The following is a 14,119-nucleotide window of genomic DNA, read 5'->3' as shown; positions in this document are numbered from 1 at the left end:
GCACCACGGGAGTTGTAGTCATTTCGCTCCCTTCTTTTGAGACGCCGGATCGGAGAAGGGCCTTCAGCACTTCGTTTCCCATGAGGCCAGCTGGCGACACGGACGGAAGCGGGGGTGGGACAAGGAAGTGAAAAGAAGATGGCGGAGGGTGCCGAGAAGCCCGCCGGAGCCGCGGCTGCTCCGGTGTCGTTCGGTTTCACCCGAACAACCGGGAGGAGGCGTTTTCTTTTTGTGACTGGGCAGGATGGCAGCGAAGCGAAGCAGGAACCCGATTTCCTGTCCGCCATTGAAGGGCGGGAATTGCAAAGGTGCGGGGTTTACCGCGCATGCGTTGGGCACGGGCGGCTTAATCGCCCCCTTGGAATTGCTGGTGGGGGCGAGAGCGCCGAAGGGTGGCTCGGCTGCGGGGATGGATGGATGGATGGATGGAGAGAGGTCTCCGGGGTGGAGGCTGTTCCGTGCCCGGGGCTTAATTCTGTGGGCTGAGGCGGAAACCCATGCTTCTCCAACCCGGTGAGCTCCAGAGGTGTTGGACTACAACTCCCATCATTCGCAGCTCGCTGGGGGATGCTGGGAACTGCAGCCCACCACATCTGGAGCCTGCCAAGTTGGGGAAAGCTGCAGTAGCCCGCTGCCTGCAATGTACCACATCTGACTTTTAGCCATTTGACTTATTGTTGAATGCCTTTTTATAATTTATTTATAAATTAACACTTGTATACTGCTTGATATAATACTCAAATAATGAACAATTGTACCTACAACAAAGATAAATAAGTAACAGAAACAGTTTTATTTATAACGAAATAAGTCCCTGCATGTGGAAAACTAACATGTCTGGGAGACAGTGTTCTCCCTTTAATCTTTTCCCCAGGCTGGCAGTTTTCTTTGTGGTGGGCTGTTCCACTTGTTCTTTTTAAGGTACAATCCTAGGCAAGTTTAGACAGGGGGGAAAGTCCTACAACTCCCAGCATGGCTGGCTGAAGGGATGCTTGTAATTGTAGGGCTTTTTAAACATACATAGGATTGCACCTTTAATTTCATAGAAGAGCATTCAGCCATGTGAGTGCCTGCCTAGAGTGTTACCTACGAGACACAGATTTCACACCTAAGTAAGTACTAATTTGTCATAGATGCTGAATAAGACGTTCCGTCAGGTTCAGCTTGCAGCCGTCTTGCAGTCAGGTCTTTTGCTGCAATTCAGAGCTACAGAAGTTGGCTCTGAGGAGCTTACAGTCTAACTTTAATGATGGTGAGAGGGAAGGGTGATAAGTTCTTATGATGCAAGTAAGAACATCGATTGTATTGTGTGGGACATAGTAAAGCACAACCATCAGTCTCGTATTGGGCCTGTTCAGACAACACGCTAAGCCATGGTTAGGCCACTAACCCTTTTGCAACAAATAGTGAGCGTGTTAAAAACTGGTTATGTAGCCACCATGGTTAGGAATGGTTCACATAACATACTAAAGCAAAATGCTTAGTGCGACGGCATCAACCTCACACAGAAGGCCTTGCCTAGCACACCCTTTTCAAGCCAAGCGCCACCTCTTGAAAAGCCTGAGGAAAGGGTAAAAACAACACAACCTTTCTCCTATATGTGAGAGAACCAGGTAAAGGGTTTTGGAAAATAGTTTCTATTGTTGAGGTACTGAACTGCAGGTGTACTGTTAGATGTTTCTACACTGTGTAATATAGCAGGTAATAAATCCGAGCTGACACGTGGTTTGTGATAACAGAACACAAAGGAAAGTTTATTGAAATTTAACAGATCTTTGGTATTTCAATTTAGATCAAACCTGCTTATTTTTATATTTAAAACAACAATCCCAAGTCCCTTAAAATCCTATCTCTTCTCGCTCCTCACACACCAAACACTCTCATGAAGCACAAGCCAGACTAAAACTCCCAGACTAAAACCAAACCTCAAACCCCACAATCCCCTCAGCGAATCTATTTATACTCCTCCCTCCCCCTTTCTCACCGCATCACTAGCCACATCCACTCAGTCAAACATTCTGCACTCACTAGACATACAAACTCAGACATACCTAAGGGACAGAAAGGTGGGTATCGCCACACTTAGCCACTCATAGACTCTGTTCAGCGTGTCATCTGAACAAGGTCCATAAGTGCAATGGTATTAGTCGCCTGTCATTTTAGCAAACATAGTAGATGCATTTCCTATTCACTTTATTATGTTTAGTTGGTCACTTGCACAGGATCAGTACTTTCTTCCCAGGCTCCTTTACAATGTGTAGGAATGTGAAGGCAAACCTAGAAGAGTCTATAGGCTTATGGAATTTTTCCTATGCATGTATTTATGATGGCACAGAATATCTGAGTCTGTAGTCTTGGGTCTAACCAGTACGTTTTGTTCAAAGTGCTTTTCTTTGAACTCTTTCTCCCACGTGATAAAAACTGTAGTTGTCCAAGATGAAGCTTGCAAATATTTTGCCCCTCAGCCTCTGTATACAGGTTAACAATCCCTCTGCATGGTTTTATTTGGCATGTGCTCTCTCTCCTCTGCAGCGTTCGGCCAGCCCCACAACCAAAAGAACTTGTTATTCCCCTGATCCAGAAGAACCAGTGGAAGAAGCCAGCGGGCTCTGTGCCCCTGCAGGAACAGGATGGGATCAACGGTGTTGAGGCCCAAGCCGTCAGAGAGCTCATTGAAGGTGAGGACTCCTTGGTCATCCTTTTTATTTTAGAACTGCAGCTTCTTCTATCCCTAAGAGCCAGGGCAGGTAACATTCTTTTTCTGCATTTGTCATTGCGGTAATCTGGTAAAACACACTCTACCTGCCTAGCTTAGAAGAGACAGTTGAGCATCTGAAACAATGAGTGAGCAGCCATGCAGTGAAACCCTTGTTTATTCCAGCATAGGTACATTAACACGACTGGGCTGGAATCTTTGTCTTTAAAGGCAACCAACGAGCGTCCTGGATCGCCTTGGATTTGGCAGCCATGCCCAGTCTCAAAATTTGGCTCTGCCTTTTCTCTGCAGCGTGTAGCTTCTGCTTTGGCTAATTTGTAACTCCCTCCTATCCAGAATCAAAGAAGTCACAGGAGCAATGGGAGAGCGGCACCAAAGTGGACCCTGCATTTGCCATCCCTCTTCTCATGCAGAACCGTGTGCCCGATGGCTACGAGGAGGGAGAGAAAGTGGATGTGAGCCTTCGCCCGGAATCGGTGAGAGAGTAACAGGGCATTGCCTTGGACAACCCTCTGATCTCCTGGCCCGGAGGGTTTAACGCCTGCCTTTCTCCCCCCCCCCCTTTTCCTCTCTACTTTCTCCTTCGTAGTCAACCGACGCAGATTATGAGGAGGTGCCAGTGGAAGCCTACGGCCTTGCCATGCTGAAGGGCATGGGCTGGAAAGCAGGCGAGGGCATCGGGCGGACCTTTAAGCAGTAAGTGTCCGGAGGAGGTGGAGGCGGCAGAGTGTATTAGTACGACTACAGTGTTTTTATCCCATCAAAGTAAGCTAGGCAGAAAAGACAGGCCCTTGCCCCAAGGAGCTTGCCCACTAAATGTTGGTAGTGGGAGAATCATCGAAGGGAAGGGAGAGGAGAGGCACGCAGATGTGCTGGGCTTCAGATACTTACTTCTGGCATTTCTAGGTTTTTACTCTGACCTATACAGTTGTGTGAAAAAGAAAGTACACCCTCTTGGAATTGTATGATTTTACATATCAGGACATAATAACAATCATCTGTTCCTTAGCAGGTCTAAAAATTGGGTAAATACAACCTCAGATGAACAACAACACATGACATATTACACCGTGTCATGATTTATTTAACAGAAATAAAGCCAAAATGGAGAAGCCATGTGTGAAAAGTACACCTTATGATTCAATAGCTTGTAGAACTGCCTTTAGCAGCAATAACTTGAAGTAATCGTTTTCTGTATGATTTTATCGGTCTCTCCCATCGTTGTGGAGGAATTTTGGCCCACTCTTTTTTACAACGTTGGTTCAGTTCATTGAGGTTTGAGGGCATTTGTTTATGCACAGCTCTCTTAAGGTCCTGCCATGGCATTTCAATCGGGTTGAGGTCTGGCCTTTGACTGGGCCATTGCAACACCTTGAGTCTTTTCTTTTTCAGCCATTCTGTTGTAGATTTGCTGGTGTGCTTGGGATCGTTGTCCTGTTGCATGACCCAATTTTGGCCAAGCTTTAGCTGTCGGACAGACGGCCTCACATTTGACTCTAGAATACTTTGGTATACAGAGGAGTTCATGGTCGACTCAATGACTGCAAGGTTCCCAGGTCCTGTGGCTGCAAAACAAGCCCAAATCATCATCCCTCCACCACCGTGCTTGACAGTTGGTATGGGGTGTTTGTGCTGATATGCTGTGTTTGGTTTTCGCCAAATGTGGCGCTGTGCATTATGGCCAAACATCTCCACTTTGGTCTCGTCTGTCCAAAGGACAACATTACAGAAGTCTTGTGGTTTGTTCAGGTGCAGCTTTGCAAACCTAAGCCATGCTGCCACATTCTTTTTAGATAGAGGAGGCTTTCTCCTGGCAACCCTTCCAAACAAACCATACTTGTTCAGTCTTTTTCTAATTGTACTGTCATGAACTTTAACATTTAACATGCTCACTGAGGCCTGTAGAGTCTGAGATGTAATTCTTGGGTTTTTTGCAATTTCTCTGAGCATTGCACGGTCTGACCTTGGGGTGATTTTGCTGGGACGTCCTCTCCTGGGAAGATTGGCAACAGTCTTGAATGTTTTCCACTTTTGAATCATCTTTCTCACTGTAGAATGATGGACTTTAAATTGTTTGGAAATGGCCTTATAACCCTTCCCAGATTGATTGGCAGCAGCAATTGCTTCTCTGAGATCATTGCTGATGTCTTTCCTCCTTTGCATTGTGTTAACACACACCTGAATGCTCCAGACCAGCAAACTGAAAAAACTTTGGCTTTTATAGAGGTGGTCATACTTGCTGATGATCAATTAATCATGGGCATTTGATTAGCAGCACCTGTCTGCTACTTAGCATCTTAATTCCTATGGAAGCAGTAAGGGTGTACTTACTTTTTCACACATGGCTTCTCCATTTTGACTTTATTTCTGTTAAATAAATCATGACACGGTGTAATATGTCATGTGTTGTTGTTCATCTGAGGTTGTATTAACCTAATTTTTAGACCTGCTAAGGAACAGATGATTGTTATTATGTCCTGATATGTAAAATCATACAATTCCAAGACGGTGTACTTTCTTTTTCACACGACTGTATTTCTGCATTTTCCTTAATCCTGGCCACATGAGGCAGCTCCCTGTTAATATTCCCATATTATAGTTGGGGAACTGAAGCCGAGAACCGCTTGTCCTCAGTAGCTTGATGCAACCGTAGCTGTCATATATAGCTGGGTGAATTTTTGGTTTAAATCTCAAGTTCTAGCAGCTCACATTACCAGGACAGTGAGTCTTAAATAGTGAATCAGAATTTGCCAGGACCAAGAGAAAGGCGTGTGTGTGTGTTGTTTTACAGTTGTGGAAACACACACTCTCCTTTCCTATGGCAACTCAAATATGAGAGCTTAAACAAGGACTTCGAGGCTTTGTTTTTAATGGCTGGAGTTAAGCAGATGAAGAGTAGTTTTAAATCTGTTTGGCTGCAATCCTATGCATGTTTGGACAGAAAGGAGCCATTTTATATCAGTTAAGCTGCAATCCTATGCTTGTTTAGGCAGAAAAAAGTCCTACAACTCCCAGCATGCCCTAGCCAGCCATGGCTGACTGGACCATGCTGGAAGTTGTGGTGGGACTTTTTTGTTTGTTTAAACATGCGTAGGATCGTGGCCTTATAGTGTTTTAATGGATGTTCTGCATGTTGGTTGGATCGAACTGTGGTTTTAGTGTTATTGGTTCTAAACCTCTGGAACTGGCAGACTCCAGCTTGAACTGCCAGCAACAGGTAGCGGAGGCACTGTAACCGTTGTGACAAAATCAGCTTTGTCAGAGGATTAGAGCTGAAAGCCTAAACCTCTGAAGGAGCACTTCTTCTGTACAAGTCTATTTGGCTCACAGTTGCCTGGGAACTTGTGATCTCACAGCTAAGGATGTTGGAGAACTTTGCAGCAGATACAGATGAGTTTGGATTTCTGTGGCTCTGACCACCAGTTATTAACTTTTGCACTAATCCACATTAAGTTATGCACATTTGCGTGAATGCTCATTAGTGGAAGTAGAATGAAATTCTGGTTTGAAAAAAACCCATTTTCGTCAATGAGAGTCAGTGTGGTGTTCAGAGCGTTGGACTGGGAGTCGGGAGATCTGGGTTCTAGTCCCCACTCGGCCATGGAAGCTCACTGGGTGACTTTGGGCCAGTCCCAGACTCTCAGCCCAACCTTCTTCACTGGGTGGTTGTTGTGAAGATAAAATGGAGAGGGGGAGGATTATGTATGCCGCCTTGAAAGAAAAAAGGTGGGATATAAATGCATTAAAATAAATAAATAAATAAAGGGACAACAGAATGAAAGACGCCTGACAATCTGCAAAACAGAGTGGATTTAACAAAATCGATATATCCTTACGAATAACCCCACCTTTGCACCGTGAGGTCCAAGAAGGTGTTCTTGGTAATGGTCTCAGGTTATGGATATGTTCCCAAGAGAGCTTTGACAGACTTCACAGAGCTCCAGAAACATCATAAATCACACTTATTTAGAAGAGCCTCTGCCGGTGAGGCTGACATCGTACTTGGCTGCAGTCTTCGGTAGCCATGGAGAGGCAGGAGGAAGAGGAGCAGATGGGCAGCTGGAACAGTGTTGAGAAAACTGACTGCAGCAGGTCACTCGGCGGAGTGGGCAGGCACTCTAAATGGAAAAAGGGGGTTGCTCAAATTATTGTATGATCGGCTGCAGTAAAAGCTTTGAAAACATCCATGGCTGTGTGCTTGTGGATTTTCCTCTACCCTACTCTTTCCCAGCAGAGAAAATATTTTGCTTATATTTTGCTAACTGCAGTTAAAACTGGCATTAGTTTAAACCAGACTTCCACAACCTGGTGCCCTCCAAATTCTTTGGACTACAACTCCCAGCATTCCTGCCCACTGGCCATGTTGGTTGAGTCTGATGGGAGCAAAAAGCCAAAACCTCTGGAGGGCACCAGGTTGGTTTAAGTTATTTAATATAAGCTGCTCTGAGCTCTTTTTGTTTTTGTTTTTAACACCTCTTACAAACCCCAAATTCCTTTGGTGAGAGTCATGGCTGGGCCAAGATTTCAACCCGAGGTTTCCCTGTCTGTCGGGGGCTCCTTTTCCATTAGACCCCATCAGTTTGTGTTATTGTAGGTAGAAATGCTGCCCCAACCTGGCCAGGGTCAGTGCAGTTTCTTCCCTTTCACCCAATCCTGCTCTTCTAGGGATGTGAAGCCCCCGGAGAATCGCCTCCGGCCCAAGGGCCTGGGCCTTGGTGCAGATCGCTCAGCAGCCCAGGATCTGCAGCCCTCGGGACCACGGCGCCCCCCGAAGCCAGGCGAGGAGCCTTCAAAGAGCAAGGAGGAGCCTTTGGGATTGGTTCCAGGCGGTGCGGTCTTCATTGAAGCTGGGCCTCACAAGGAGCTGTATGGAAAGGTGAGCGGTTGCTTCCTTACAACGACTTTTTCTCCCTTCCACTTTGGGCCCAGTCCAGTGCGTAAGCAGTGCGTAAGAATCCCATCCTTCGGTTGGGATTCTGGAACTGAGCAGTCACGAGAGAAGGCCTAGCCAGTGCCTCCGCGGCTTATGTGCATCTCGACTGAATCCAAAGAAAGAGAATGGATCCACCCATGGGCCTCGTTCTGTGTCTTATGGACTCTGCTACCTTATTGATCTGTACGGGAACAAAACTTGGCACTTTACAGCTGCCTCTCAACCTTTGAGCCGGTTAAGCAATCGTCTGATGAGCCTTGTTGGGGAGAGGGTGTTGCGCAATGCACAGGCTCTGTTTCCCAATCGCTGCTCTGCAAGCTGATGGGAGCATTTCTTTCTTTCTTTCTTTCTTTCTTTCTTTCCCTGGGAATTGTAGTCCACATACTGCAGATCCTTTGGGTTCAGCATCTGTTTTGGGAAACCGTGATGCTTAGTGTTTGTTTTGGAGATGAGGAGCTCCTGATAGTTAAATCAGTTTGAAACCAGTTTTTGGTGGAGACATAGCTTCATTTGGCACTGCTGTTATAGGCTAAGAGCAGGAGGTACTCTACCCCAGCCTTCCCCAACTTGATGCCCTCCAGATGTTTTGGAGTACAACTCCTGGGCATTCCTGACTATTGGCCATGCTATTATGGCTGATGGTAGTTGAAGTCCAACACACCGAGGCCGAGGTCAGGGAAGGCTGCTTCTATCCCATGCTACTTCTTGACTTTCACCTCCCTGGCTGCCCCCTTGTCTTCCACAGATTGAAGGCGTAGATGGAGATAATGCTCGCGTCATGGTGAAATTGGCCATTGGTGGCAAAACAGTGACTGTGAGTCAGCATGGGGTTCGGCCTGTGACGCAGAAGGAATATGATAAGCTGGCCAAAGATCTAAGTAAGTTAGAGCTCTCTTCCCTAGTGTGATTGCCCAAGAGGTCTTGTCATCTTCATTTCTGCTTCTGGGGACCGATGGACAGGGTCCTGCGTTGACTGCAGCAGACTCTGAGTGCAGGGCTAACCAAGGAGCAATGTTCAAGCATACAGGTTTCAGTATAATTTATTTATTTATTTATTTTATTACATTTATATACCGCCCCCCAGCCGAAGCTCTCTGGGCGGTTTACGGGGTTCAGGCTAGCAGGAGCAATGAAGTTAGCAGGCAAAGCACAGGGGAGCAGTCAGATAAGTGGGGTCAGGCTAAGGCAAGAGTGGTCAAACCAGCAGGCAGAGGTCAATACACAGTTTGGTAGTCAGAGATGTTACATAGGCCAGAAGCAGAGTCAAGAGGGAGTCCAGGAGGCAGTAGCACGGAGCATCAAACACACGGCAAGGTCTGGGAGGCAAAGTAGAAGGCACAGGAGCTGGGAGGATGGTGTTGTTTCCAGGGCTCATCTGCAGTACATTAGAGCTCCATGATCAGAGCCCTAGTCCTGAGGAATCGCTTTCTCTTGAGGAGTCCTTCCTTGCACGGGAGCGCTCCTTATCACAGGATCCCCACTGGCCTGTCACTTGTGGGGCCAGGGGATTGCTCAGCCTCTGCCCCCTGACAGAATCCTCCTGGTCTGGTGACGGTGACGGCTCTGGGATGCCCTCAGTTTCTGGAAGCTCCAACTCTTCCTCTGAGGAGGATTCCTCAAGTAGGGGGCAGGACAGAAAGGGGCACAGATTCCTGACATCAGCCCTCATCTAGCTGCCATGCTTTTTGGAGCTTGGTTTGAAAGTGTGCTGAGAGTCTCCGTCCCCACCCTCAGTCCAAGAGTCATCTCAGGCTTGGGGTTCCTCTCGCCGTAGGCCGCCTCAGCAAGGCCCACAAAGAGAAGGAGACGGAACAGAGAAATGGGGCCAAGCATGACGTGGATAACAGAGCCCCAGAAGACAAAAAGGACAGGGACAGAAGGGACAAGGACAAAAAGAGGAAGCTTCCGGCAGGTTCTGACAGGTAATGCGTTGGTGGGGGCAGGGAAGCAAGGCTGCCAGTTCAGAAGTGAACAACTATACTAGCAGCTTCTTTGCTGGCAGCTGGCTGGGGGATTCTGGGAGTTGTGGCCCAACACTTCTGGCACACACCAGGTTGGGGAAGGCTGGGGTATCGAGTGAGCTCATGGCAGAGGTAAGATTTGAACTCAGGACTTCCTGATTGGTAGCTTCTTCTGGAAGCCACTGTGCTACCCCAGCACCTGGTAAATTACTTAGACTAGCATTTATTGAGAATGTTTGAAGCTTTTTTTAAAAAAAAATGTCCTCGTGTCCAATTATATATTTACATTTCCTTATATCCCTAGACCAGAAAGTTTTCAGAGTCTCATCCAGTTCTTAACTCCATTATAATTTGGTGTGGCTCAGAGCAGGGATGGGCAGAAGGTAGCTCTCCAGATGGTTTGGACTTCAAGTCCAAGCATTCCTGACCATTGGCCATGCTGGCAGGGGATTCTGGGATTTGGAGTCCAAAATGTCTGGAGATCTACCTTCTGCCCATCCTGGTTTAGTGGAAAGTTCTCCAAAGCAATGTCTTCTGCCCACAGAGATGACCGTGCTGGCAAACAGAGTAAGGGTGAAGGTGATGGCAGCTGCAGCAGCAATAATGCTTCTTCTTCCAGAGCTCCTCACTGGTTGCGACGAGACCTACGTGTCCGCTTTGTGGATAAGGTTTACAAGGGGGGTAAATACTACAATACGAAGGTACTTTCAGAAGTTCCCTTTTCGAACATATACCGATTTAAGAGTCGATAGCTGTGAAGTCATCCAGGGCAAAGTATAAGTATATAAGTATAAAAATATGTTTTGATGCTCACTATGGCAGGAGCAACAGATGTTTTGGTTGATAAATGGCCCACCCTCGTCTAGAGAATGTTATCTGGGCAGGGGGAGGTGAAGATGGGCAAGGGTAGCCAAGCAGGAAGACTAGATGGACTCAAAAACGTGCTGCAAACCCAGCATCAATGATCTACATCTGCTTCTTTTTGTATAATTCTGCTTCCGCTGGGCCACAGGAGAGCGGCAAAGTATTACGCAGGGCATTTTGCTGGGAGAACCGGTTCGCTTTGGTCTAGTTCGCATTCGCCAGCATCTGCATGGGTGGCTGCTTGAAACAGTTGCCTTACCCAAAGAGTTTGCCATGTGGAGCCTTTAGTTGCCTCCCAGTTAAGCACCTGAGTGGTTGCTGCCATGTGTATATTGGGCCTTGGCCTCGATTTTGAAGGTCCGTTGCCTTGAGGTGGTAGAGGGCTCATCTCGAGGCTGGTTTCTTGCTGTTTTTTGCCCAGGAGCCTCTCCACCACCTCAGAGAGAGGGGACACTTTGATGTAAGACGTAACTTGAAGGGGGGACGGGGACCCTGTGCTTTCCCTATTAAAACCTGAGGTAGTCCAGTCCTGGCAGAGGCCTGTGTGTCTTAAGACTGAACATTTTGCTGATATCTCAGCCAATTCACTGAGGTAACCTTTTTCCATGTACCCAAGACGAGACTGTGTACGAGCACTTCACCTTGCCCTGCTGCTTTAACAAAATAGCATCCCTTGTGCTGTCTCTTGTCCCCAGATGGTAATTGAAGATGTTCTCAAGCCAGACACGTGTGTCTGCCGAACAGAAGAGGATCGGATTCTGGATGGTGAGCATCTGTTCCTGTGTTGTTAGGGTGAAAGAAAACAATTCTGTGGGGATGTAGCTGGTTAGAAAAAATTCCCCATCCCCAGAGAGGAATCTAGACAGATACTGTCCATACTTTTCATTCCCAGTTATAATAACAAATATGTGTGCATATCTCACAGCACCCCCTGTTTAAAATTGCCTGTCACAAATTTAAAGTCTCCCCAGGCCCCCTTCTAATCAACTCACGCTTCAGTTGAACACATTAGAGCTTGCGGCTCTGGTTCTTACTAAGCATTGGATGTGGGTATTCTCTCTCTTACACTTCTTATTGAGGTTTGCTTAAGCAGTAAACTGCAAGCCATCCTGAGTGCTTTTTTCACCCCTTCCTAAAGAGCTGGGATGGGGGGGAAAGGTACAATAGGTGTAGACTTACATTTTAGCACCAAGTGGAGGCCTGGCTTGGTTTTGGAGCCTGTCCCAGATATTGCTCAAAGGTTTCCAGTCCGTTATCTGCAATGGATTCCAAATGTTGGAGTCCTGCTGCCATCATCCCTAACCAATGGCCATGCTGTGCGGGGCTGATGGGATTTGGAGTCTGACAACATCTGGAGGGCCCCAAGTTCACGACCACTGGTGTGCAGCTAGGAGAATTGAAAAGGGGAAAATGCAGTGAGGTGCAAGCTGCTGCCTAAAGTCCCTCCCAACAGGAGGGTAAGAAGATTCCCATGGGATGACCAGGTCTCCAGCTTCAGCTATCAACGGCTACTAGTCCTGATGGCTATGTGCTACCTCCAGTTTCGGAGGCGGTAAGCCTGTCTGCACCAGTTGTTGGGGAACATGGGTGGGAGGGTGCTGTTGTACCATGTCCTGCTTTGGGAGGGTGCTGTTACACCATGTCCTGCTTTTGTGTGTCGCTGGTCGGCCACTGTGTGAACAGAGTGCTGGACTAGCTAGGGAATGTCCTGGTTAGTGCCCTTTTTAACTGTAGTGGCTACTTCTGCTTCCTCTACAGGGATCCATGAGTCCATGCTGGAGACGGTTATCCCTCGGAGCGATACAACCTGGGTCATGGTGGTGCTGGGGGAGCATGCTGGCCGGGTGAGTCACAGATCACGGTGGGCTGAGCCTAGTGCTAATTGCAGTTGTGTGAGAGCGACGCACTTATTTCAGGTATGGAAGTGGTGCACTCCAACTCCCATCACCCCTGGCCACATCTTTTCTCTAAGTAAGCCATGCAATCTTAGCCCATGGATCACGCTGTTCTTCCTCTCCAACTAGGTGGGCCGCATTCTGCGCCGAGACAAGGAGCAGAGCCGCGCGCTGGTGCAGCTGCAGCAGGACGAGGAGAAGCTCCTGACCCTGGACTATGATGCTGTCTGCCACTACGTTGGTGGATCAGAGGATGACTGAGTTTTGCAGCCCCTCCGGAATGCGCAACATCGGCAGGACAGAGGAACGCCTGAATTTATGGTCAAGGATAGGGACAGCCTGCAACTTGTCATGTTCGGTTGGCTGGGAGCCCTGAGCACACCAGTGGACTGTGAACGGAACAAGGCTTGCCTCCACACTCAAGGCGGATGCCTGCATCATCTCCACAGTGTTCTAGAGTATCACTTTTTAAATGAACACGAGAGATGCGGTTACTTGGGTTTTTACCAGTAAAAGGCACTGATTTCTGGTTCTGAAACCAACAGTGGCACTCTAGAACATGAGTATCCACAATTGCCAAAGGCGAGAACATACACCGTGAATGAAATCTAGAGCACAGCCAACAGTTGCTGGTCAACTCTGGTTCTAGAACCAGCAAGAAATGAGGCTGGGCCTAGAACAAAGCAGTGCACAACTGTCTGACTCAGATCCAGTATTCTCTGAGCTTTCATCGATGAGTCATACTTTTTGGGTCTGTATTTTTAAGCTCTAGGCTGTGCTCTAGAGAAGAGCTACTGCAGTTTGTGTCATCTATTGAAATACGGGGGCGGGAAGTGTGTTATTGTATGTGTAAGAGTTTTTGCTCTTAAAATAAACCAAAAAATGCTCCCAAGCATTCAAGGGTGGAATCTAGGGCTTTCTTTTCTTTTCTGGACCTTTCAGAATGGCACGTATCAGTTTCAAGCAACTAATAGGCAGAAGAGACGATTGCTAGAATATACTGGGTATTGTGCAAAACTTATGCTTTTTCTCTAGGCAACAGACTGGGCTCTTAGCAGGGCATACCCAAAAGAAGGGTGTAGCGCTTGTTTTAAATCCTAGAGCCGGGGTGGGGGACCGCTTTCAGACCAGGAGTTGAATTCTATTTTTGGAGAAGCTCTTGGAGGATAGGGGAGTGGAATTCCAGTGGCGGGTGGGCCCCAAAATATCAACATATTGTAGTTTAAAGCTTTTACTGCCAGCAAATAAGCCTTAGGAGAAGCTTAGACTGGGGGAGAGAAATAGTACAAAAGATAGGAAGCAACTAAGTGATTGGTGGTCCTGGGGAATTGGGTTGGGCCAGGGAAAGGGGCGTGGCTATCTTGGAAATCCAAGAGGGCAGAGGGCAGCCCGAGGTTCCCCACCCCCTGTTCTAGAGCAGCCATTTGGGATTCTAGACCAGCACAGTTTTGAGCATCAAAGAACACATACTGATCATCTGAACTGAGTGTCTGTGCATTCTGACGTTTAGAAAGCTCTTGTTTAACTTGCCCCTCTAAAAGCAGTGTGTGAGGACATGATCATGTTAACTACAGTGAAAATGGACTTAGTGGGATCTAAGTACCGTGTCAATTGGGTTTCACAGGTGGGATTACATTTTTAGTTAAATTGTGCCATAAGTTGTAAATAAACCCCATATTTTCCCTCCTCTTCTCTGTGTGGTTGTTAGTATGGCTACGATCAGAGGTGTGGCAACTGACATAATGATGCT

At 47.3% G+C, this 14,119-nt stretch overlaps 1 protein-coding gene across 1 annotated transcript; it reads left to right on the top strand.

Annotated features, from left to right (window-relative positions):
* Positions 1 to 124: 124 nt before the first annotated feature.
* GPKOW (G-patch domain and KOW motifs) lies at positions 125 to 14,060 on the top strand. The gene is made up of 11 exons (XM_063119481.1): positions 125 to 308; positions 2,533 to 2,678; positions 3,053 to 3,192; positions 3,306 to 3,412; positions 7,382 to 7,592; positions 8,395 to 8,527; positions 9,424 to 9,571; positions 10,155 to 10,311; positions 11,170 to 11,239; positions 12,233 to 12,318; positions 12,499 to 14,060. The coding sequence occupies exons 1-11, from the start codon at positions 139 to 141 to the stop codon at positions 12,628 to 12,630; spliced, it is 1,500 nt and encodes a 499-aa protein (XP_062975551.1). The 5' UTR covers positions 125 to 138; the 3' UTR covers positions 12,631 to 14,060.
* Positions 14,061 to 14,119: the final 59 nt, after the last annotated feature.

Source organism: Elgaria multicarinata, chromosome 3, assembly GCF_023053635.1.
Source record: "Elgaria multicarinata webbii isolate HBS135686 ecotype San Diego chromosome 3, rElgMul1.1.pri, whole genome shotgun sequence".
Lineage (NCBI taxonomy): Eukaryota > Metazoa > Chordata > Lepidosauria > Squamata > Anguidae > Elgaria > Elgaria multicarinata.
The sequence above is the reverse complement of the archived record's forward strand: the minus strand, read 5'-3'. Positions and strand labels throughout refer to the sequence as shown.